The sequence below is a fragment of the Syngnathus typhle genome, linkage group LG12 (assembly GCF_033458585.1).
Source record: "Syngnathus typhle isolate RoL2023-S1 ecotype Sweden linkage group LG12, RoL_Styp_1.0, whole genome shotgun sequence".
Classification (NCBI taxonomy): domain Eukaryota; kingdom Metazoa; phylum Chordata; class Actinopteri; order Syngnathiformes; family Syngnathidae; genus Syngnathus; species Syngnathus typhle.
Genome location: NC_083749.1, coordinates 7,507,625 through 7,533,972, shown reverse-complemented (window position 1 = coordinate 7,533,972; position 26,348 = coordinate 7,507,625). Strand labels below are relative to the sequence as shown.

The window sequence follows — 26,348 nt, the reverse complement described above, 5'->3', positions numbered from 1 at the left end:
TGGACTGTTTTCCCAAATAAACAGGAGGTAGTGTTTATTATATGCTCACCCACAACACACACAAGCAATTATTATTCATAAGTGTGTTGCTGCTCTCTGCTGGTTGCATCAAATTAATGCAACAAGAGGACGCTAAATGGGGATTTAAAAAAAAGAGTAAAAACAAATTTCATCAAACAGGGAGCGAACTGTGCACAATTTATTGCAAATTTACCATGCATTCAGTAATTGCAGTTAATTGCACTAGATCATGTTTTGGCTTTTTTTTTCTTCCTATGCCTCCCAATTCATATCAAACCTGAACCTATTCTACCTTAAAAAGCCTTTTAAATAAAAAAAATGTTGGTTTGTTTTAAATTCGGCATCCCTAAACAATCAGTCAAAACAACGAATTTAAGTAATTATGAAAGTAAAAAAAAAGAGGTTAGAATTAGGTTTCAAAATAAAAATGTTGGCCAACCAAAGAGCTACGCTTGACAACGACTGCGATGTATATCCTGCTCAGTTAATCGTTGTCGTTGACATATATGACCAAGATGCTGTAAATGCATTGTGTGAAAATAAATGAGAGTATTTCTTAACAATAAAAGAGCTACACATACTTCGTTTTGATTTAATATCGGATCTGTCAACCATAAAACAGGGAGCACTCTTTTGACGTGCACCTTTTTGGTCGGCCAACATATTTCTCCCACCTCACTCCTCTTCTTCCCAGACCCCCCCCCACTCCATTTTTCCCCTTTTTTAATGTAGGCTATTGCAGGCCGGCGCCGTAATTTTGGAATCTGCCCTTGTATATGGCGGATGAAAAAAAAAAAAAACTCCTCACCAGGAACAGTGTCACACAACCTCCCCCCGGGTGCGAGAGCTGCGAGCGGACAGCCCGCACGGTCCCGACTGTCGTCTTTTTCACGACTCGTTACATTATTTTGCTCCAGAAAATGTAACGTAGCGCGCAGAAGTGGCGAGGGGGGGCAAACACAAGACTAGAGGGAAATTTTTAACATTTTTGAATTTCCTCATAACTAATTCACATTTTTTCCCCTCGCCCGGAGGAGGAAGCCGTTGTTGCAGTCACCCCTGGCCGGGGAAAGGAGGCTTTTTCGTCGGGGGTGTTTTTGCATGAGCAACGCTGCTTTTGCAGGTACGTCAAATCGCTTATTTTTATTTTTGAGAAAATTGAATTCGCAAATTTCTAGTAACATGCTAACATTAAGTTTATTGGTGTTCCACTTGGCTAATGGACGCGTCAGCTCAGTGCTCGTCTTCCAAACCAGGTGCAGCCATCATCGAAGCGCAATTTGGCTCGTTTGTCGCGGAATTTTATTTAGGAATTGTAACTTTTGAGTCATGTGATGGGGGGGGAAATGCAGCCGACAGATTCTGCAAGCGATTTATGGTGGCGAAATGAAGGGCGATGAGGAAGGGGAGGAACAATCTAATCGCGCACAAAAACATCTTGCAGCCATGTTTTTTTGTGAATTTTCCATCAAATTTGAGCAGGGCTCTGGAGTTGTCCCCCCTCTTCTCTCTCCGGTACTCTGGCAATTCGCACCACTTCTCGGTGTTTCCGTGACCGCCTAACACGCTTCACAGACTGGTACAATCGTCACGATAATCTCGGCGTCCAAAAAACGTTGGATTGTATTCTATCTCAAATAATGTAGACGTTTTTTCAATTTGTCAAATCCGCGACTGACTGGCGCCACCTGTAGGGAGTCATTCGGAGAAATGAAATAGTCAACATAATTTGATTAGTTTGATTTGTTGACTCATTTTGAAGAATTTCACCCAAATTACAGTTTGGTTTTGTTTCAAATGGAAATGAAATGAATTTAATGTTGAACCTAATATATTCACAATGACCTTTAAAAACTAATTCTGCAGCCATGAGCTGGGTGCAAGTCAGCCTTTTTCCTCCCCTGTGTTTTTCCCCCTGCAGAATTCTCTGGCCCTGAATGCTTTTGCTTAAGAGTGCCAAATCTTGCAAATTCACCTTGGATTTCTTTTTTAAGATAATTAGGTTAGTGCTTCACTGCATCGTTGCCTTCAAAGCTTTTCGTTTCTACCTTGCTTTTTTTCCCCTTTCCGCCTTGCTGGATTCTTCCTAAAATTTGTGATTTGTTCAGATTGGGAAATTTGCATGCCCCCCTCCTCCTCCCAAAAAATGTCCAAAAGGAATAGAGGAGCAATGGAGGTAGAAAGAACATGTCAGCAAAAAGAAAAAAAATGCAGGGCAGGAAAAACAATCACAGCAGCGCTCCTGCAGTTTATTTTATTAATCCTGCGGACGCTTTTCCCATTTTGCTGGACTTGCTTTTTTATTTGAGTCTGGTTGCCATTTTGTTGGGGGTAATTTGAATGCTGACCTTCAAGTCAAGTCCTCATAATAAATTCAGTGAGCTGCTGCAAAATTATAATAAATCTGGCAGGACAAGTCTGCCTTTGTTTACTGAGCTGTAATTTAATATCAAATAAGGAAATAGATTTTTTTCTTTTTTAATTTTAACAATAGACCTCCCTGAGGCTTAAACATTTGCCTTGGGTATAATTATAGAGTGACCACAACCTATAACCTTACTAGCTGAAGTACGTAAGATAATTTTGAGTAAGATCAGAAGAATATAGTTTTGATTCAAGTCAAATTTTCTTTTGAGAAGAAGGGAACAAAATGTAACGGGATCCAAACAAATTAAGTAGCGCTGAAGAGATTTAACAGAGCTGAAAGCATCGAAACAAGTTAAATGAGATTTTCCATGTAAAATTTTGATTGCTTCCACATGCGCAGTCTTGGTCAGATCCGGATGGATCCGGGTTTAATGTTGCTGCCGCTATCACATTCCCAACTCGCACATGCACATGCACACGCACACACACACTAATACATACAACAAAAATGTGTTCAAACCAGATGAAATTTCACATGGAAGTGTTTGAAAAGCATCCTTTCATGTGTAGTTTAAGTTGCTACCCAGTGTGCATACTCGATTGGATCAAAAAAAAACTGGTTTTATGTTACAGCTTGTGACTTCGGATACGCAAAGCAAATGTCTTCATTCAGTCGATTATTTAAATAAATAAAAAAAACCAACATAAAATACAATTTTCAAAGGGAAACGAAAACGTAACTGCATGTAGTAAAATTATCTATATGGTGTGGTATCGTTTGACGTGCTAAAACGCAGGTCATGCGGTTTGCTAATGCTTTGAGTTTTTCGAGTTTCGACGCAAACGTTCAACTAAAAAGTGAGTGATTGTGCTCCTTCTTTTGGAATACAAATGGTATAAAAGCTACTAAAAGCCAACGAAAAAAAAAAAGTGGCCAGTGTTTTTACTAACGTCCTAGCATTTCTCTACTTCAGAGGCTTTGCAATCTTTTTTTTTTTGCGGCTTTTGTTGCTTTTGACGTACAGTTTCCGCCGTCGTATGTTCTTTTGAGTAATACAGAGAATGGAGAACAAAACCTGTAGGTTTATATTTAGAGAACAGATTGCGGAAATTTCCAGTCTGTGTTAAAACGACAGTGGTCTATCAAGTCATAGTGAGGGGTTTCTGTTTTATTCCATATCAACTTGCTAGCAGAGTTTGTATTTTCTGAAGGAAAAAACGGAGATTTGCTTTCTTTGATTCCTCGCCAGTCCTTTTAAGCACTATTTTGGATGAGTGATGTGGGTTAAAATGAGCCTTTTAGAATCCATTTTGAGCATAGCAGGCATCCACTGTTCTCTTGTGTTCTCAGTGGCTCTGCTGAAAATGTCTGAAAATTGCTTAATTTATATTAGTCCCTGGGAAATTGCTTTTCAGGGGTTAGGGCCGCCGCATAAATTGTGTGCTTTCCTTTCTACTCATATTTCTTCCTCTCCTTTGCCTTGTAAAAATGAATCTTATTGGTTTGATGAATAATGCATCAGGATGTTCATTTGCTGCAGCAGTGAAAATTAGGCCCGTTTACATGCAGCGGTTATGTACACGAAATAGTTTTTTTTTTTTCCTACTTGACCATTTTGTGAAGGTAGTGCCTGTGCTGCTTTTCTAGGGGAAAAAATTTCAGCAAAGCAAATGTAATTTCTGTGCGTGGTTAAAAAAAAATGGGGGAGGGCTGGAACTGGTGCAGGTTTAATGAATCCATAAATCACAATAATGCCAGGTTTGCCGCGCCTGCGCATGTTTGCAGTGTAATTTTGATTTCCATCAAAAATTTAATCTGCCAGCCTTCAAGGGTTTTAGCAGCAGATCGGATGCTGTCTTGAATTTCTAATTTTAGGGCCCTGATCTTTCTGGATTTATTACTGTGTGATTCAAGTCTGCTTTTCAATATCTCTTGTTATTAAAATTTAATTCACAGCATTAACATATAGATTGAAAATGTTTTTTATGGGGGGCTGTGGAGTGAATACCTCTGGAATTTTACTAGATGCCTGTTTGTTGCGTAGTCTTTGTGCATGTGTGTGTGTGTGTGTGAGTGTATGTTAGAGTTGAGTTGCTGGTGGGGGATTTATGTATTTCTTTGCGTTATTGCTTTTTGAAATGATGGTCAAGCTCAATATTAGAAGACATTTATTACAAGAGGACAGGAAAATGTACGTTTGATTAAGGAAAGACGCATTTCCCTGTTTCGGCTTTGGATAATGCACACCAATGCAGTGAAAGCAGTGATTGAAGTGACCCGTCAGTCCTCCATTTTTAACTCGCTCCTATTTTTACTCCTTCTCCTGAGAGTGCAAACATTTTACTGATCCCTTAAGCAAATTTGTATTTCATATTTGGATTTTCCTTCCTGGTGTATTTGACTTGCAAAGCAGATGTTTTTTTGTTTTTTTTTTCTGGGTTGGGGGGGCGGGGGTAGTACAAAGTAAAATGGCAACCTCAGTTCTGCCATTTTTAATATGTTGTTCTGAGAGTGATTGATTTCCTTCATTATTGTACAGACCTGGTAAAGCCACGGCCTGCGGGGCTTTCTAATCCAACCCGCCAACCTTGTCCAACAACTACAAAAAAAACCATTCCATTTTGTCCCTGCAATGCCCGCGTTTTTTCATTTGAGAGTGCAGTGACCATTGATGGAGCTATATGATTTGTGGGCGTGCAGCTTCAGGGCAATGTGTGGCAAGCCACACCCACTGTTTTTCTACACGTAAGAAATGGTTCTTGTGAGCCCGCCAGTGTGGAAAAGGAGGGTTTTTTTTCAGTTTTTGTAGTAAAAAAAAAAGGAAGGTGAGGATTTCCTTACGATTAAAACAAGAAATCATAAAACATGACCGCGTGACACATGCGTGTGAGTGATCTTGCGAAACAATATGGCCGGAATATGTCAACAAATTTGACGATCAAGTGACGACGATTAAACAGAAGGAAGCCCTCAAAGCGGTCAATCTTTCCAAGGGAATCACCATCATCTCTAAACGTCGCAGCACTACCCTGGAATACATGGCACGCTTTTCTTTAAACAAAATCTGCAAAGCGGTCGAATGATGGTGAGGAGGAAAGTGAAGCAAAGAAAAGATAGCTCGAATTGAGTGCAAGTGAAGAGGGTAAAGATGAAAGGTAAACAATGTATAATAAAATAGAATAAAATATATAGTAAAAAAATATAAAAATAATAAATAAATAAGCTAAGTTAGTTAAGTTAATGTTATGTCAGTTGGATAAAAAAACTAAAAAAGAAAAAATGTATAGAAAAATAAGTGTAAGCTAAGTTTTACGTTCACATACTGTAAGTTGCAGTAAGTTACGGAACGCGTGTATCTCTGTCTCTAAGGTACAGTGAGAATAAAATCCCATTTTTATTTTCTTTGCAATTTATTTCTTTTTTTACATCTCTTATATGCATTTGTTTTGTTGCTGTGTGTAATTATCTGCAGTATTTATTCAGGAGTTATCGTTGTTATTTTGGCTGTGGAATGAATTAAACAAATTACAGTGTATCCTTATGGAAATATTTGATCCAACATACAACTACTTCAACATACAAAGTAGGTCCCGGAACTGATTAACTTTGTATATAGAGGTTTAACTATTAATTTGGTTTATAACAAGTCATAAATAGAGGATTATAAATAACTGTCAATAATATTCTACTTCCTACTTAAGCTTGAAATCTAAATCTGCCTAGTATGAGTTGGTAGTTAATATAATTAGTTACTATAATATTGTGTATTAAATGTGTATTTCATAATTTAGGACAATACACATACAGCACCTTTTTTTTTTCTAAATACAAACTTTGTATACAAAGTATACAAAGTATAAAAGTTGAGGTGAGCATGTTTGCTTGCTCCTCAACAGACATTCTAGCTTCTCATGGTCCCTTCGCAAAATTGCCCATTACTGGCGTGGACGTAGTAGCGCTTTGACCAAATCTAAATAAACTTGACTTGAAATAATGCTATAGATAGAAAATGGACTAGGGAGGGACCTTTGTCAAACTTTCATGATTGCCTATGGGGAACATAAATGCAATTAAATCATTCACTGCGGGCCATTTCAGAGCATTTTGGCATATTCAAGACCCACAGGATGCTGTGGTCAATAATTATATATGCAGTATACCACAGGACCAAATTAAAAAATAAACTCCCTTTCACTAGCAAAAAAAAAAAAAAAAAAGTTTGATTCTGCCCTTTTCCGTTCTTTTATAATCAGCAGTAGAAAAAAGTAGGTTGCACAAAATGCTGCTCCTCCCGGTGGACTCACAAACTGTGCCGATGTCATATCTATAATGGGGAATTGATGTCATTTATTGGTGGTTTCATGGTTTGGAATTTACTGTGGAGTGACATCAGATGCTCCCCCTCCCATTTCCTGTTGAAAAAAACTTTAATAGACAAATAAATGAATATTCATTCCTTCATTCATTCAGAATGGGATGGCATGGAATGGTTGCCGCTTGAGTTCCTATAGAACTTGATGAAGGTTCCAGCAAGGGCTGTCACTAACATCTCAAATGAATCAAAGTTGATGTACTGTGTATCATGTCCCGTAAATGAAGAGATGAATAAGTTAATGTAATTCAAGCATGACCTGTGCTATACTCATTCATAATTATCATCGGGTACAAAGTAATAATTCAGATAATCATGACTCTGTTCATATTAGGTATGAATCATGACACATCTTAGTCTATGTGAATCATTTAATACATTTAATAATTTGAGCTGTTAAGAAACCTAATTAATAAAAAATTGGAATCGGCACTTGACTGTAAACTCTTCTCACTTTGTCATGACATGAAGAGGAAAAAAAAGCCTCCTCGATGAATTTGAACAACCGAGATTAGGATACACAAACAGAAACCGTGATCTGGCAATGCAAACAAAAGAAAACGAGTTGCAAGATGAGCTTAGAAATTAATTTGAATAGGCACGCTTAAATTGCCCAAGTATTAGGAAGTCTTTTTTTCTTCTTCTACTTTAGTCAACCTAACTATTTGGCATTTAAAGTTGTCTTTTTGCATTTGGCATTTAAATGCCATTGTTTCCATTTTCCCTCCGAGCCTCGCGTGTAAATGAGGAGGTGGCAGCTCCAGAAGGCTGGAAGGAGGAGCTCTGCATTTAATAGGCAGCAGGGGGAGCATGACTTTTTCCTGCATTTTTTATTTATTTTTTATTTTTTATAACAACATACACTTAGTCATTTTGTACTTAGCAGCCATGACTTTGGCTTTGGTTCTTAAATTTCTGCTTGTGTGGTCATCAACACACTTTTATACTTTGCCATGACCGGTGCCCTTATTTCTAGTGGACAAAATAATTACAACAGCAGCATACCAAAATGGCTCTGACTTCTCCAAAATGACGAGAAGACGATTTCAATAGGACAGTAATTTCAGAAAATGACTTTTTTCCAAAAACGATTTCTTTACAACAATTTTTCATAAAACCCCAGACTTTGGAGCATGATTTTTTTTCTGGGGTAACAAGTTTACTCAATAAAAAACCCCAAAGTATTTCCCATGTTTTAGATTTAAGATTAGTACTTAAAAACACCCGGTTGGAATGTATACATCGACCAAGGCCAAACAATTCTATTTGGGATCAGAACCTTGATAGATAACCATCTCTTGTCTATCTGTAATTTATTTTCATAAAGATTCATGCATTATTCACTGAGAATATTTTTTTATTCATATTTCATTAACAAAAGACGGGGGAGGAATGCTAACTGGGTCCACACGCAAACTGAACAGGATCCTCTTTCGTTTAACTATTTATTCTAATGAGGCTTGTGGCCAATGCCCTTTAATAGTTTCACCGAATGTAATTATTAACCAATTATGTTGCCTGCCACATGTTAATAACGTTGTTCTCTGCTTGTCTGTCTTTAATCCTATGGAAGTGCAGGGTCTGAGAAGGTGGAGTCATGAGTGCTCAAGAGTTACCCAAAGTTGGAGAAGGTGGAGTCATGAGTGCTCAAGAGTCCCCCAAAATTGGAGAAGGCGGAGTCGTGAGTGCCCAAGAGCCACCCAATCCCAGCAATGAGCTGGGGAGCGGTGGGACCAACGGTCCCCCGTCCACTTCTGTTGTGGTCAGCCAAGACGTCAGCTTACCTCCAGTCACAATCAAAAAGGAACCAGGGATCACGGAGACGAGCAACGGTACCTTCGGGGACACCAACCCAGCCGAGATCTGCGTCGTCATCGGTGGGAACGACGGCAAAGCAAGCGGAGGCGCATCTCGCAGAGTCCAGGCGGAGGGTATGTTCGCTCTTGGTACTCCTCCACCAACCAAGAGCACAGACTCATGCATAGGTGTGTTACCACACTTAAAACGTACTGCACACATGTTAAAATAGGGATCAAGACTAACATCTTTTACCATGAGCATAGTACCACCTAACTTATAATTTTAGGAGCGCTGGAAGGAAATTTAAGGGTGCACATGTTAAATTGACTTGCAAAGTAAATATTAACATTCTGCACCATTTTCACTGTGAAATTGATAAAAGCTTGGCAAGAGAATTTGCAGTTGAACGGAATTTGTTCGGCCAATCTTTGTGGCCCGTTCCTGAATTTAGATTAGACTTTGTTCAGTTGTACTTAATTCAGTTGAATGAGTATGTACTAACAAAACTTCTCTCTGTCTCTCCTTATGAAGGTTCCTATGTATGTGGAGTTTGTGGGAAGAAGTACAAGTATTACAACTGCTTTCAGACGCATGTCAGGGCACACAGAGGTAAGCCATTGTCCCAAAATGTCACGCGCAAGTTCAAAAACATTGACAGACTGATTGCGTAACGTAAGGGACACTAATGGTACCAATGACAGCTGTGCACACGATGCGAAGAGTCATCGAGCAAAAATAAAGTGGCCCCCTAGTACAGTATTTATAATACGACAGTTGTGCAGATGGCACAGATAATCGTAGCACCAATTAAAGTGACCATGACCATCATTTAGACCTCCCCCAAGGCAAAACTAGTAAAGCGAGCAGGCTATATGTCTTGGAGAATGGGGAACGGACTGTTATTCTGTGGTGGTGGATGCAATGACAACTCATAATACAGAAAAAAAACAAATTTCTAACTGTTGGCTTCAAAAGCACAAAATATGTCGTCATTTAATGGCATGTCATGCAATGCAACTGCGTAGCTATGTATGTGCCGTACTTTGCTGCAGAGTGCTGCAAATAGTCCCTCATTGAAGGGAAACGGTCGGAACAAGAACACTGATTGCAAAGTAATTCACAAACGTTTGACTTGAAGGGAACTGATGGCGACATGAACAGGATAATGGATACTCCTAGACTAGTGGGGCATCTAGAACATATTGGAAAGATTTTTCAGTTGATTCCACTTGAGGAACCTACTTGTGTCATCATAATGGTATGAACAAATAAAAAAAAATAAAAAAGGGTTTATGTGCTCACGCCGACCCTGGAATGTCATAGTTGTAGTGTTCCAAGAAGGCGGTTTTGAATAAGGTTGTTAATGGGCTGGAGAATTTCTGGAAAGTTTTCATGGGAAGTTTAGTTTGAGGTATTTTGTTAAGAATTCTAGGTACATTGAAATTAATGAGAGGGGATCGACTGAGAATTTGGTGCATTTATTTTATATACACAGAAATGTGCAAATTATTTTTTTGTTTGTTTTGAGGGGATACGCCTAGTTTGGAATGACCAGCTTTTCAAGGGAATTTATAAAAATGTATATGTAGATGCAGTGTGTTTTATTTTAATTCAAATATGGTATAATTGTATTGAACCTTTTTCGTAAAGTAAAAGTGTTTGTTTGGATAATTGCCTAATGCTGATTTCCACTGCATGACAGAATCTGAGGGCATGGTTGCAGAGCTACAACCACCTCCCAACAGTGAGTATTTTATCGTTACATGATTTTCTTTTTGATACTTTCATAACAAAATCAAAGGTGATCAGAGACATTCTACCCAGTTTTGAGATTGGCTCTCGGGCACTTTAGCTTTTATCAGGACTAATTGCTTTCCTACCTGAGAGTACTTGAGATTTTTGAATCTTTCGACATCCACTCTGTAGTCTACCTTAGTATCAATATGAGTGAGAGCCCAAGTCGTCTTTATCCTGACAGATACAATCTGTAGTTTATTAAAAAAAACACTAGTGGAAGCAAATGAGTAGACCACCGAGGATACTTGGCAACAAGTTATGATGGATTAAATTCTCAAAAATGCAACATGCTGAGTTCCACCCTTTGTTTTTATATTCCACAGTTAAATACTTGATAATTACTCCAAGAGTCCAAGAATTCTCCCTTACCAAAGATTCTACATTCTACCCAAGACCCACAAGTATTTGGACTGATTCCGTTTTTTCCCCCCCTCTAATTTCTACATTTCTTGGCTGATCCACCCTTAAACTGTTCATCTTATGCCTACTGATTCCAGGAATTCTCCCTTACCAAAAATTCTACATTCTCCTCATTACAAGTATTTGGACTCATTCTGTTTTTCCCCTCTAAATTCGACATTTCTTGACTGATTCAAACCGTTCCAACTGTAAACTATTCAGTTTATGCCAACTGATCTTTCATAATATTCCACAAGTTTTAATTTAGTCTATTAGCCTTCACACGCAATTTCTCCAGAAGTTGCATTCTATAGTTACTCTTTGAAATAAAGGTTTTGAATATAATTTCTCTCTGACGAATCCAAAATGCTTTGCTATTTTGACTGCCAAATGGCTGTGATGCGTCCTAATCCAAAATAAAAGTGATGTCAGAATATTCCCATGCATACCTTCTCAAATAATCCATGATTGTCCATCATCACAATGGGCTTCATTTTTAAGTGGAGATTATTTTTTTTTGTGTGGATTTTATGCCAACAAATAAAGTCTTTGGTTCCTCCAACTTTATCCTTAACCGTTTTCTAAAGCGGGAATAAAGAGAAGACCAGAACTGCTGGGTAGACAAAATAACTCAACAAGCGTGTTGTCTGTTATTTATTTAATGATGGTTTTATTTATACAAAGTCACAACTTGACTGGATCGGCCTACTATTCTAAAGTCAACAAATATTTTTTTCTCTCGAGTCGCACCGATAATTATTACCAGTTTCATCCCTCCATCAAATAGTGCCCGCCAAGGTTGATAATTTTATTTTATTTTTTTTTTGGCCTGCCTGTTCCTGAATCTTACTCATGTCTGCTCGTTTGTAGGTGGCTTCCGTTACTCCTGTGACATCTGTGGCAAGAAGTATAAATACTACAGCTGCTTCCAGGAACACCGCGACCTGCATGCAGTGGATGGTAACGGAGCAAATTTCAGTGAGCTGAAAGAAAAAGAACCACAAACCAAAAATAAGCTCGAGCTAAAGAATGATCCTGAAGGAAATGCTTTATTTCTGGCTAAAGTATATTTGTGACTAGATTAATAATCACCTGTAAACAATGTCTGAATGTATCTTAATGTCTAAACATGTATATTTTTAAGTTGCATACGGTTGCATTTGGAGTTTTCAGTTTTACATCATTTCTCTGCCCTGTTCCCTTTAGATCCATACGAGCAGGTCATGATACCCATCGATGGCCTTAAAGAAGAGGAGCCGGTTGAATCTTACCCTAAAATTGGACCAAGTAAGACCATTTATTGTCTTCAAATTTAAAATGAAGACTTCCTTCTCATCTGATATGTCACTACCATACTTTGTTATCAAATGAAGTAGTGAAGTCTATTAATCCTGAGTCCTTTGTACGATTTACTGATAGAGTAACAGAATATATATCTGTGATGCAATATATATTCTGTAGTATAATTTCAATTGTGGAAGGGAAAAAAAATACTGAATGTTATAATCCCTTTGTACAGAAATACCTTTTGTTCAAATGAATGCCTGACCTCTATTAATCACTGACACTGAAGAGAGACAACATCTTTCTCTGTAACTATCCCATTTTACAACGTGGACACCTAAAGCAACTAGACGAGTGTGGCCGATAAATCTATATGTACACGTTTTTCTAATTTTAAAATTAAATAGGTACTTTATCCTCCGGAACAGATGGTGATTTGAAGAAAACCGTGCTGCAACCACCAGTTGTTTTTTTTTTTTCCAATCAGACTGAAAAGACTGATTCTGTAAATCACTTCCTGCTCTAATTGAAATAACTGTTATGTGCTTACTATACTGTAAGTTTTAGTATTATGTACAACTGTACTTTTTTTTTTTTTTTTTTTAAGCTTAATTGAAGACTTTTTCCTGTGTGTGCCTTCCTCCTCTTCTGCAGAAACGGGCAGCTTTGTTTGTGAGTTCTGTGGGAAGCAGTACAAATATTTCAACCCATACCAGGAGCACGTCGCACTTCACACACCCATGAGTGAGTCCTTTGTTTTTTTTATTTTTTTTTATTTTTTATTGCTCCAAGCCAGTGTGTCGGCTAACGTGCCTCTATCTTTTTAGTAAATGATAAACAAAAACCTTTTTGTAGTTAGTAAACTGCACGTTAAAGTTCAGCAAGGGTCTGTCTTGGAATACAATGTTTATTGTATTTATTTTTCTCTGTAAATAATCTTTCTTAATATCCTTTGCAAAATATGCTTAAATCAACACAATATATATTCATTTTGCCTTCTTAATGATACAGAATAATACTTCTTGATACTGGCAGAAATTATGTACAGTATAGTGATAAAGTGTTGTTTATTTATAATTCCTCAAAGCATGTGGCTATTTAATGCCCATTATCACTTAATGTTTTTGTGTTTCTCCTTTTAGGCTCCTTTGATTTGACGGCGTCTCGGGTGCAGGAGTGTGGGAGCTTGGATATGAGTAAATTTGGCCACAGCCAAACTGATAAGATAAAGAGTAAGCACACTATTTTTTTCTTTTTTGCATTTGCTAGAAAGACAAAGGCAAGTACAATAAATAGATTGTCGACTTAATATTCAGCATCTGTGTGATTATGGCATAAGAATGCTTTGAAATTTCAGCAGCGTTGTTCAGTTTTGCAACAACAATTCCATCGGACACTATTGTATTGATTTCTGTTTTGAACCACAATTGAAAAAATATGTCTGATTTTTATTGGCAATTATTAATTTTATTACTTTTGTCAGATTCAAGTTATTTCTGTGACCACTGTGGGTTTCCTTTCATTAACAGAGGGGTACGGACAATTTTGTACACGTGTGTAAATCAGACAGACCCCCAACATGCCTGGCTCTCTCACGGTCACATTTTCAAAAATAGACAGAACAAAAAAAGCAATCCAGGGATCTACTATTTGTATCCAAGCCATTAAAAATAAATGGTTCATCATGTTCTCCCTTTGAGAATATACTGTATATTAAGATGTATAGTATGCTGTAAACTAACATTAAAATTGCATAATGATTTTATGGTTACTTTCAACATTAAAAAAAAAAAAAAAACTTTGCATGTAGCATTACAATTAGTGTCTACTGTTTTTGCTTTCCACAGGCAGTCAGTTCAGACGGAAACTGGAAAATGCATTGCAGTCTAGTCTGGTTGACACAAACAGCTCTCGGAATTCAAGCGGTGAGTTGTTAATCCCCTCGTTCTTTTTCCTTATGCAACACTAAATTTACTAAATAAAGTGTTTACTCCCTCAAAAAAGGAAGTGCCTGTGTGGCGCCTCTGCACACTATTATACCATTAATTAATCAAAATGCAGAAAAAAAGGACGGTACAGTAATATTGCCTTCCTCTTCTCATTCTTCTTCCTCTTCACAGGCACCCCAAGCCCTCTGGTGGCCACTTCCTTCCCTACACCTCAGAGTAAGTGCCAGCCCCACCCCTGTACATCTTTCTGCGTCATAGAAATGTACAGTTTGCATACACAGCACTTCATTTCATGTCACTTTTCGTTCTCTGTAAGCCATTGTGAGTCTCCTGCACAAATCTGCTACAATTATCATCACTGGGGAAAGAATGTTTAAGAGGATGAATATATTATATTTTTTTATTTTATCTTTTTTCACATTGGTTGTGGAGGCTTACTTCCGGTCTTTTCAAAGTGTGTCATGAGCTTCTCAGAACATAAACAAGACACTTTTCAACACTGTATTGCAAAATTCAAAGTCACAATTTTTGAACATTTGCATTTTTAAATGCAACGGGGATTTAAAAATGCCTTGCACGTCCTAGGAACTTGTTAGGCTGTTTGCGGTTGTACAGTATTAACAACTTGTAGTTGAAAGTAAGGCCGCAAAGAGCAGTTTTGTTCAATATGTAACCCGGGTGAAAAGAGTGCTGATAATCGGTGCAGTCCTCTGGAATGAGAATTCCCAAAAGATTAGTCTGAAACCGATCAACGTAGGTGTGCTCCTTTCATTTTGTCAACAAAATGCTCACGGGGCAACTCGCACATCGAACTTGGTGCTTGCGTTACTCACAGCAAACCACCAGACACCACCTAAAGATTGAGAGCAGTGTCACAAGAACATCCGGTAGGATTTTTATGTTTATGGGGACACAACACATATTAGTCAGACAGCATCTTTTGTGAACAGTTCTCATGTGACATGCATTTGGACTGGTCCTGGTCAGTAATAATATTGAACAATTTTTGCACAGATATAATAAATTGGTCAACCGATTCAAAGTTTCTGCGGCTAGTATGTACCAGGTATTTCTTTTTTTGGGAGCACACTTGATGTATAGCAGGATTGATTCAGTTTAAGGGTTTGACTGAGTCCCACGTCTGTTTAAGGTAGTTAAGACTGCATCTAATCACAATGAGGCTAACTTTATCTCTGGCAAGGTTCTGATACACAACAAAGCTTTTGAGATTGCTCACCATCTAAAGTTCAGAGTAGTCAAACATGTGATTGTCCACTTTCTGATGTAATCTTCCTACTCCACATTTGTCATCACGTATGATGTTTTTTTTTTTTTTTTATCTATACAGGATTATGTTTTTGATAATAATTTGGACAAATGTTCTAATAGTGCACAATGTCTTGTTTGGCAAATGACAAAAGGTTTGGTGAAGTTGACTCCTTGAGTTAAAAAAAAGAGAAGCATGCTGAGTTGAATGGTATGTTTTAATCTGGTGTATGTGGTTTTCAGAAATCTGATTCTCAGAGGTGGCAAAGACTGTATAATGACAGTAGCCAAAAACAATTTCTAGCAGCTCTTGTGTAACATACATTTGTAGGTTTTCTATGGGTCTGTCTCCTATTGCAGTTTGAGCTTAATTAGTCATTTTTGTGGTTTTTATATGTTTTCTGAGGGGCGCCTGGTTTCCACGGCCAATTTGCTACTCAGTTTGAGTCGCCACTGATTGGTAGCGGTTATCGGTAGGACAGAAAAAACCCAGTTATCGTGCATCCCTTCCCAACTCAGTAGTATTGATCATATAGGCCTGCACGTGGCATAGATGGAAGCAGCTAGATGCACTAGCATTTGCTTGCTCTTTTGTCACCAAAGAGAGATTCAACTCTCTTCTGGGCCTTGTGATTTTTTAGAACCCTACACTTGTGGTGCCTGTGGCATCCAGTTCCAGTTCTACAACAACCTGCTGGAGCACATGCAGTCCCACGCTGGTGAGTCCACTCCCACAAAATGCATGTTGAAGCTCAGCAGCGAAGCAAGCACTGAATTTCAAATGGCTGCAATTGATGTGAAAGTCTGTAAAACAAAAAATGTTTTCGGCATCAAGTTCTCCCATGTGGTTGTTGCAGATCTGGTTCTGGGACACATGGTTCAGACAAATTTTTTTTTCCCCCGAGTAGTATAATCAGATAGCTGTGCAATGGCTTAGTCATAATATTTGTTCTCAACATAAAGTGTGTTCGTTCATGTGCCAGTTTCAGAGATAACTTAGGCGTATCCAGGATTTATAATTATTTTTGGATTACGATTACCGTCCATTTTATTTTTCATTTTCCACTGCTTTGTTTTGACATTAGGGCCACTCATCAAATTAATCTGACAGCATTTGTCAGATCTGCATGTGAGAACTGATTGTTGAAATTATTCATCTGACATTTTATTTTAAATCCGGACCATATTTGAAACATTCACATTCTCTCACTCACTTTGTTTCTGTGTTGCAGTGTCTATATTTGTAGCTTCTTTTGCTTTTTAGTTGATTGTTTTTTTTTAACTTCAACATTTTTCTTAAATTTCAAGATTGCAATATCACAGTCGATTTTGTTACTCTCTATTTTCCTCAGCTGACAACGAGAACCATACCAAAGGGGACCCTCCAAAAACCTCCTCAGCCTCGGGTCCTCAGGAGCCACTGTGGAGAGTGTCTCCTGCTCAGCCCCCCCATCCTCCAGTGAAGCTACAGATACAACCTCAAAGTCTCGTCCAGCGGAACCACAATGTCAACCGTATGTTTTTAGTAAATTTATACATTTGAAGTGATACCTCAAAATGACTCAAAACTACATTTTAATTATGAATTTGCCTTAAAAGCCACTCAAAAATGTGCGATAAGTCTTCGGCAATTACAACTCAGTCAAGGTTCATTACGACCTGTTTTAATTGTATTTTCTTAAATGGTGTTTTTTTGTGTCCAGATAATAATGGGCTGCCTGATAAGGAGCGGCTACAGGTTGCTGAACGTCTCTTACGGGTAATGTGTTCTGATCTGAACATGCTCAACGTGCTCAACAGCAAGGACTTCCTCAAGCTGGCACAGACGCTGGTTGACACGGGGGCACGTCACGGTGCCTACTCAACCCGTGACGCCCTCGGCAACATGAGTGCCTTGGCGCTGCGTCAGCTGCCCCGCATGTACAACCAGGTCAAGGTCAAGGTGACATGCGCTCTCGGCTCCAATGCTTCGCTTGGCATCGCAGTTACCTGCCACTCCCAGACAACGGGCCCGGACGCTTGCTACGTTCTGACGGCGTACCAAGTGGAGGGTTCAAGACTGAAACGTTACGTACTTGGGGTGCGGGAGGCGGAACTAAGGGAGGGACCGGAGCAGATTCACCACTGGGTCCAGAATGTGTTGTCTGAGTTTGTGATGTCAGACATTCGCACTGTGTACGTGGCAGAGCCCCGGGTGTCGGCTGCCGGATTCGGGGCGTCTTCACTCGGTGGCAGGGGCAGGATATGCTTGCGCTGCGCAGGATGTTCGCTCGGGGCAGTGGTCCAGGCAGTCCTGGGGAAACGTAGCCTGCAAGCTCGAGGCCTTCACGACCTGGCCGAACTCCTCGCCACGTGCAAAGACATCTCCGCCTCCACCACACTGACGCTGAGGGAGGAGCAGTACACCAACACTTGCCTAAGCATGAATGAAGAGGGAGCGCAGGGCAGCGCTGCCCAGTGTCCCACCCCTCCCTGTTGGGACCGTACGGCCGAAGCACTCCTGCAGGTCCACGCCCACTTTGAGCACATCTGTGAGACGTACGGACGCAGTAAGTCCACAGCACCGCTGCTCCAGGGCCTCAACAAGCATTTGCTCGGCACGCTGACTTGTCTGCTGGCCCCTCTGCGCCTGGCGGCACTTGAACTGAGCAGCCAGAGGAGGCCCACCCTGCAGCAGGTGCTACCCGTATACTTGCGTCTTGAGAAGTTCTTCACTTCCAAAGCTGGAGAAGCAGGAACTGGCATGGCCAGCAAACTCTGCCACTACTTCCTAGAAGCACTCAAGGAGAATTTTAAGGTAATGTATTTCCTAAATGAGTGTTTCCTAAATTATTGCAAATGTTTTTGTTGGAACTAGTTTAAATCGCTATTGATAATTCCTATTAGAAATTGAAGAACTGCTACACTGTAAGGTTAATAGTTTTTTGCAGAGCATAAAGAATAGATGCCTTTGCGTATTATCTAAATGTTTCTAAACTTCAACTTGGAGTGGCATTTACGGAATAAAGCCCCTTTTTTTGTGAATTTTTCAAGTTGTGTTAACTGCTGCTTCATATTGTGAGGCAAGTTGAACTGAGTTCACCGCCACAATACACCACTCATTTCAAATTGCAAAGTAGTATCTCACTTGTATCTCAAAGTACAACTACATTTGTGATAAATAAACAATCTGAGTGAAGTTAGATCATTTCGTGGCACTCGTGATTATCTCGCTTGGCCCACTAACTCTGGGACGAATCACTGCTGTAAATTTGATGAATAAATCATGGTAATGATACGAGAAACAACCATCTTGTCCTCAGGTTGAGCGAGCTCACCAAGTGGCCATGGTGTTGGACCCTCAGCTCAAGCTGCGTTCAGTTCCTGCTTACCAGCACGAGGACATAATCTCCCGAGCGTGCGAACTTGCGGCCGAACCTAGGGACGGCGGCATGACCGCTGCCGGGGCGTCCTGCGGCGAGGAGCGGGACAATGAAGGTCCGCCCATGCCCAAAATAACCCGGGTCGAGGGAGCCGGAAACAACGGCGGCCTTTCAAGGATGACGTTGTCCACCAACGACGACAGTCAAAGTCACGTCAGGCAAGAGATCTTCCAGTACTTGGCGGAGCCTCTTCTCCAAGGCACCACCGATCTCTTCCAATACTGGAGCTCAACAATGGGCGACAGGTTTCCCAGGCTTGCCCGCCTGGCACTGTGGCTCCTGGCCGTGCCGGCGGTAGGCATTCGCAGCGAATGCGTCACGGTGTGCGAGCAGAGCCTGGCCATGAAGAGGAGGCAGCAGGTTACCGCTGAAGAAATGAACAAACTCATTTTCCTTCGCTCCAACATGGGCTAACTGACCAAACCTTCACCTTCCACCACAGGCTTATTTATATAATATAGGTTTCGAGCGACTGTAAAACAAAACTTGTGTGGAAAGACTGAGAATAATTTTAGATCGCAAGCACTTGGAACATTAAGGCTTGTCACATACTGTATGACACACTGACCTGGAGGTGTTTAGTGCTTTAGGGATGAAACAGTAGCTGTGTCAGGTGAGCTTCTTTCTTCTGGCCTGAAGACTCAACTGCTTTAAAGGCTACATGCTGTTAGACTTACATGATGGCAGGTAAGGTCAGTATGAGTGAGGTCGCTGACACAAATGCGACACACAAGCGGTTCAGAAATTTCACTGCCTTTTGCACCTTTTGAGTCTACCAAATTTGTGGCCATGCCACAGAGATTGAAATTATTTCAGCAACCTACCCCCTCAAAGCTGCTAAACTCACCTTTGTAGTAAGTTTTACTTTGCTTTACTTTGGTTGGAATTGCATGGCAGGTCTATATCAGTGGCTAGTTCTAATTTAACACGTACAGGATTTTTGATTTGAAGGTATCCAGTTGCATGATGGGTTTTTTTCTCTTTCTATTTCCACTTCCATGACACACCTACATCGATAACAAAAAATCAGAATTGTACCTGCTGTGTAAATCCAGTTTCCTGCTGCTACCTGTGCTAGCCGCACTGCCTGGATTGTAGGCACACGAGACAACTCTGATCAGACAGTTGGGGTTTTCCATGATTATGTTGTTAACAGTCATACAGCCAAATTTGTATTTAATATATTTAAATCACTAGGCAGTTTTAGCTTGCTCACTGTAGAGAAATATGCCGACCTGCTGTTGATTTTTTTTTTTTTTTAAATATGGTGTTTTTATTTACAGGCAAATGACTAATGTGAATAGCCACAGGTCTGTTAATTACATAAGTCCTAGGAGCTTTTTTTTTTTTTTTTGATCAATATAGGTTAGTCTTCCTTAAGCGGGGCTTGTGTTAATTTCTTAAGGCAATAAACAAAAGTGTATGGTTATGGACGGGCAAACAACACAATCCACAAAACAAAAACGCTGCTCCCACCTTCAATCACTTTCTTGTTTTGTGGAAGTCGAAACAGAAATGTCCCTCAAATGAATAATTTAGCCTGCCATCTCCCCTCATTAATAATGTCAAGTACCTTTTTTTTTTTTTTTTTTGGGTGGGGGGCAGGCAAATACCTCCTTAAATTGCCTTGGATGAATGGGAGCTGCATTGTCTGGGGCTTCATATCACTTCCCTTTTTGCAAAAGAAAATGCCTTTACATTGCTATTTTATCGCCTTGTCAGCGACATCCCATTTATTTGTATTTATTGTTGTAGCTCTGGAAAGCAAGTTTGGCTGACTGTTGAAAACAGTGACCTCTAGTGGTTGATGCACTATGGCCAAATTAACAAGTGCATTTGCCTCCCCAATAATATGAAAAGTCCATAATTGTCTTCAAATACTATCCTTATACTATATTCTCCGGTATTGTATTCAAACAGTGAATAATTCGTATTTAAGCTTCACAAAATGCTATAGAAATCACAAATTTTTAATATTTATGATTTTTAGAAAACAATTTTAGAAAGAATTACACTGATGTTACCATTCACTTTCTTTTATTTTCTTCTAAAATTATGTCTGTATTTGCGAGGCACCGAGCACCCTGATTTAATACAATAGTACATCTTTTATTATATAGCGCGTCCACATTTGAAGACCTTCCTTGAAAAACATTTAATGAGATATCAAGTAACATTGTTATTTTTATGGCTAGAAATGTTCAGTATCTTTATACCATATGCATTTCTTTATTCAATGAAGAATTGTTTTCATAAGTTTTTAGTATTGGGCATTATTCTTAGAATCCTAAACAGGTTCCAGGCAACTTTTTAACATCCAGCTATCAACCTCAGCCTCAGACTGCTCGCTCACTGAAAGATTTTCAGCAAAAGGCAAATGAGTTAGGCCCAGCACAAAAGCAATCGGACTCTTTTTGTGCGGTCCCATTTAAAAAAGTTAAATGCCCAACTATCTTGTCCTTCCGGCTTAGGTGTATTAAGAGTTGATTTGTCCCAATAGTAAGGTCTAAAAGTGGGTGGTGTCGACAATCTTAAAAACTAAACGTGTTCAAACTTTAAGACCTTGACGTCTGTGGGGAAAGCCGACCGCTCTTGTGCTATTTGACTCGGAGAACTGTGACGTGAACAAAATGTAGCCACACAAAGAAGCGCAAGTAAATTGGGGGGGAAAAAAAGTCCTGTAGATACTGTTTTATTCTGGTACTGTATACCTCAGTTCCCCTGATGACAAGGTTTTTTTTTTTTGTATTTTTATTTTTACCGACATCACCACCTTACAACGCTCTGAGCTTTGGTTTCTCCAGAAACATTCGAGTAACAAACACGTATTTCGAAAGTGTCCGGTCTTTGTATTATTTCGTATATTAACACTGGCCAAGAGCATATTTTTTAATCAGAGATGGATTTGTGTCGCTAAATTGTGATGGTAATTTTAACAATGCCTTTACGTTTTTCTTCAAGCACATCACGTTTTCGAGATATTTTCCTTGACCTATAAAAGCTTGCGCAATACGAGTGTTACCATACGCTGTAATTTATAGGTATGACGTTGAAAAAAATTGCCTTTTGCTCATCCTAACCTTTAATTTATACATATTACAACATATAACATCTTATATGATTATTATTCTGAAAACCTGATGTGCCAGAGAAAAATAATGGGGGCAATTTTGGAATCAGCGCAAAAAAATGGAAACTTTGCATCGCTGATTAAAAAAAATTGTTAAAAATTGTAAAAATGTGATGACCATTATCACAGCAAACCAGGTATATGATCAAAACTGCCTGTTACATCTTTGAAATTTTGAAAATGCTTGTGAGTCACGTATACGTAAAAGCAATTAAAAAAAAAGGGGTAAATTTTCACATGCCACATTTACGTAATCGATTTTTGTAAAAAAAAAAAAAAAAAATAGCAAAGCTAATCTTAGTGGTCTTCTGTAGACTTTCACCAGCACCCGTGCTGGTTGTGGTCAAATCATGCACTCCATTTCACTTCAGTCAATGTCATACTACATATTAACTATACTATAGGGTTATCACTTAATCCTTTTTTAAATATATTTGAAATGAGTACAGGAAAAATGTACTTTATTCGAAATACACCAATTCAATGGTTTACCTCAATATTTAACAGGTAGTGCTGCTGCTCATTGTAAAAAAAACCACAAAAAAAACATTAAAAATGGTTTAAAGTTAGAGCGTTTTCTTTGTGCCGCGAATAGATGAAGGGATTTGTCGTAGCGTTTCTTTTTTTTTTTTTGGTAAACCATGTACTTTAAATAGGATATGCTCTGGGACAAAATGCCATTAATTGACGTCACAATGCTCGCGTCAACATAATCGAACCCCAGAACTAGCGTGTATTTTTTCGTGTTTTTGCTGAAATGAGAATTCTATCATAAAATAATTATGCATGCTTTTTAATAAGGTTATAAGATAGTACACTTTGAAGCCAGTTTTTCTTTTTTCATGTCGGACTGTATTTAGCCTCTTGGGGTGTGGAGGGGAGGCGGCCAAGGTACTGCTGATCATGGGGCGGTGCAAATGCGTGGTCGACATCATCCGTTTTCCCAGAACGCATTATGTAAATACGAAATAACTGCTGTTTTTATGCCATGAGGGGGGCACCGTCAAATCCGAGACACAGTAGGGAGCGCCGATAACATTATACCTCTTTTTTCTACAGTAGCATTTTAAGGAAAAACAACAAAAATAAGTCTTTTGATACGATCAAAGAACTCAATTTAGATACTGTTAGGCCAGCCACTCTATGTTTGATTTTAACTTATTCAGACGTCAGTTGTAAAAATATGCTAACACTGAGATGTGTTGTCCTTTACCTTCTAGTCTGCGATATCAGATCAGGTCAACAATCGTGTGTTGCTTTTAATCCTATTTTACAGCCGTTTTTATTCATTTTCTACTGTTATACAATACGTTTGATCCTTTTTTTCTTCCTGTGTAGATTCCCACCTGAGTTGTCTTATTAGTAAGCCTAATTTATACTTTTGTAGCAACACTATTTTTATATAACGACAAAACAAGGGTTCAATGTCTTTTGATTTTATGTCTTAATGGCAGCGCTGTTCAAAACTATTTCTGGACTACATAACCCACTGTAGTATGTGATGTGTGAATAAAATCCTAATCTGTGTCTGAAATGTGTACATGATGCCATTCTTGGGTCGACATTTAAACTGAAGGCGACTTACAGATTTGGAGCATTCTTTTAAGGAAAAGTGGGCAGATGTTGTATTAATTTCTGATGTACCATGCACCCAAACCATCTCTGCAGTTCTTCAGCAAAATATTTTTTTACAATGGCCTAAATTATATTTTATTTCTTTGATGTAGATATTTGATTGATTGATGGATTGATCGATGATGGATGGATGGGTGGATGCATTGATGGTTGGTTGATTAATTGATTGACTGACTGAATTTTTGCACATGTCCTGAATGTTGTTAGTCACCTAATGTTGAACAGAGGCCGAGATCTACCGGGGTCAAATTCCTTGTTTGGCATGCCCAAACATGGCCAATAAACTTCTTGAATCTTGATATAGATTTTCAGGATGAATGGCATCCTTTTTTAATTATTTCCAAGCTTTCACAGAGATATTTGCATCTCTGGCGTCCTGTGAATAATGTATTAATAGATGAATATGTTAATACCGTGAAGGTGGGATTTCTACATGTGATTCCCATAAAGCAGTGCTTCTCAAATAGTGGGGCGCGTGTGACCCTGGGGAACAGGCTTTTTTTTTGGCAGTACTAGAATAAAGTGTAATTGCGCGTTTACTACAGCAGGGGGCAGTGGCGCTCTCATTGTTACTTGTCGCAAACGTGACAGTGCAACATTTTACGACTTACAAGACAAGTTAGGATAGTCACGGTGGGGAGGGGGGGCGCGAATAGTTTTCTTCTTGCTAGGGGGGGGCGTAACAGAAAATAATTGAGAAGCACTGCCATAAAGGATTTTAAATGAACTGTGACATGCAGAACAATTCAATGTTCTTCCAGTAGATGGCAAAGTGAGCACAAGCCTGTGTGATTAACCTCTTATCTATGCAAGAGCTTTGTTTTCAAATAACAAATCAACTAAATAGTTGTGAGAGTAGATTGAGACGATAGTTGTTTCAGTACATAAATATTTATATCATCTTTGGGTTGGTAGTATCCCACGAGCTTTTTTGATAACATGACCTTTATACTATACTCGACCGCTAGATGGCAGTGTCCCTTTAGATTTAACCTACAACCTGGTCCAGAGTTACTTAAAAGGCAACCACAATTAAATACCCCCCTTTTCTCCCGCACTTAAGTTTTCTACTATATAGATATCTTTGTCATTGCTTGCCATGCCAAGCTGCTCTGAATTAATCATTTGATAGGTTTAGTTGCGTCAAGTCATGCAATCGGTTGATGTATTTCCTGCGTGCATGCATGCAACCATAATGACCAAAAGAAGCGTTCGTCAAACTAATCTAATTAACTGTGGAGCCATATAGAAAGGGGTCTGGGTAGAGCTATCCTGTTAGTCTCCTCACTGAGCAAGAACAATCATGAAGGAAGAGGCATTCTCCTCTTCCTCTCCTTCCTGTATGGAGCACCTGACTTATCAGGAGTGACACGAATGTACAGAAGTGCCAAGGCGCATCCGGCCGGCTTGCTGTCAGGTGTCGTTCCCGCTCACACTCCACCTAGGCCGTGACCTCACGAGCCCCTCAGCCAGCATCTGGCGCCTTGCCCGCACTGCATCGTCTTCCCACTCCACTGGCTGACTCTGCAGTTACATAGGCCTACATTTACAATACATACATGTAAAATTGCATTGAAATTAACGGGGTGTCAGAAAAGTTCTAAGATTGGTGTCACAAAATACAGTATATGTATCCCCTTCACCTTGGGCGAGAAGCATGTCCACAGAGATCCTGCTCCGTTTGCTTTATTCAGAAAGTCCTGACAGGTTAAACTGATCCAGCTTGATGATGAAATTTTAAGGATTCCTGGTCAAGAACAACCTGGGGAAAGCTCTCAATAATATATATATAATCTTCTGTGCCCCCGTCCCCCCTTCAAGATTAAGGGGGTCACCAAAGTGAACTGTTTTGACCCTTCCAGGAGTGCACAAAGATTTTGCAGAAAACTGTGGAAAGTGTGTTTAGATTTACGGGGATTACTTTTTGTTTGCTTACTTTTGCTTATCTTATAGTTCAGATTTGAAATTCATCATTTGTGATGCTGTTCCTGGAATTTTTCGGACACACCTTGTGTTCAAATATTCCACAAGTGGAAAAGTTAAATATTAATTGCAAATTAGAGAGGAAGTCAAGTCAAAAAAATATTTACAATGTGTTTCCCCAATCATCCACCACCACAAATTCCCCAAGTGAAGCCCCGTGATGGGGAATTTCCGAGGCATTTAAAAAATTCATGTCCAAGTCAAAAAAAGTGACGTTTAGTTGGAGGAGGCCGGGCTGCATGGTTGCTGTGCAGAAAGGAGGTCAAGGTTAAATTTCTGCTGCGGTGCTATAAATAGCCCCTATAACATCAGCCCCCCCCCCCCCCCCCCCACACACACACACACACACCCCAGGTCTCTCCCCTCAATCCCTTTCAACCCAACCCAACAGATCTCACTGTCATCATTTATTCACCGCCACCATGATCCGGACGTTCCGTGCAGCAGGAAAAAAGCTCGCGTGTCATTTGCATTGTGGACTGTTGGATTTAGGGAAACAGGCTTGTTTGCTCTTCGCACACATGCGTCATTGCCACCACTGATTCTCTATCAGTGTGTAACTTGGCGAGGAAGTTACTATGAGTCGCAAAGTTACTAAAGTTGACTCCTCTTCCTCAAACAATCTGCTCCTCCTGTTGTTCCTTTGCCTTCCCCCCCCCCCATCCCTTCCTCTCTAAAATGTCTTCCATTGCATTTTAATAATATTGCCCCTGATTATTTTGTACCAAGTCAATAGCTTGGATAGCTCATTTCATTTTCTCTCTCCAGCAATCTACAATAAGTTTCACCTGTCCAATGTAAGTAATACCTAAACATCAATTTTTGTTTTTCATCTATATTTTTCTAACAACCTTCCTCTTATTAGTGCTGTCCTATGAACACAATTAAAGACCCAGAAACGACCAGCAAATCAAAATCTGGC

At 39.4% G+C, this 26,348-nt stretch overlaps 1 protein-coding gene across 8 annotated transcripts; it reads left to right on the top strand.

Annotated features, from left to right (window-relative positions):
* Positions 1-730: 730 nt before the first annotated feature.
* On the top strand, positions 731-23,342 carry znf618 (zinc finger protein 618). 8 transcript variants are annotated; one of them, XM_061293415.1, is made up of 15 exons: positions 731-1,144; positions 8,340-8,746; positions 9,093-9,170; positions 10,264-10,305; positions 10,682-10,759; positions 11,628-11,735; positions 11,964-12,044; positions 12,696-12,785; positions 13,184-13,273; positions 13,889-13,966; positions 14,162-14,206; positions 15,898-15,975; positions 16,609-16,770; positions 16,960-18,053; positions 18,559-23,342. In XM_061293415.1, the coding sequence occupies exons 2-15, from the start codon at positions 8,359-8,361 to the stop codon at positions 19,090-19,092; spliced, it is 2,946 nt and encodes a 981-aa protein (XP_061149399.1). In that variant the 5' UTR covers positions 731-1,144; positions 8,340-8,358; the 3' UTR covers positions 19,093-23,342. The 8 variants fall into 8 exon arrangements, with proteins under 8 accessions (XP_061149399.1, XP_061149401.1, XP_061149400.1 ...); XM_061293417.1 differs by having other exon boundaries at positions 8,335-8,692; XM_061293416.1 differs by having other exon boundaries at positions 8,335-8,746; positions 11,628-11,717.
* Positions 23,343-26,348: the final 3,006 nt, after the last annotated feature.

What these genes read in the sequence shown, in the direction of transcription:
- znf618 (XM_061293415.1), top strand. Translation starts at nt 8,359, where the DNA reads ATGAGTGCTCAAGAGTTACCCAAAGTTGGAGAAGGTGGAGTCATGAGT. An exon ending in GAGCACAGACTCATGCATAG is followed by an intron (nt 8,747 to 9,092) that starts GTGTGTTACCAC and finishes CTCCTTATGAAG; the next exon opens with GTTCCTATGTATGTGGAGTT. An exon ending in CAGCTCTCGGAATTCAAGCG is followed by an intron (nt 13,967 to 14,161) that starts GTGAGTTGTTAA and finishes TCCTCTTCACAG; the next exon opens with GCACCCCAAGCCCTCTGGTG.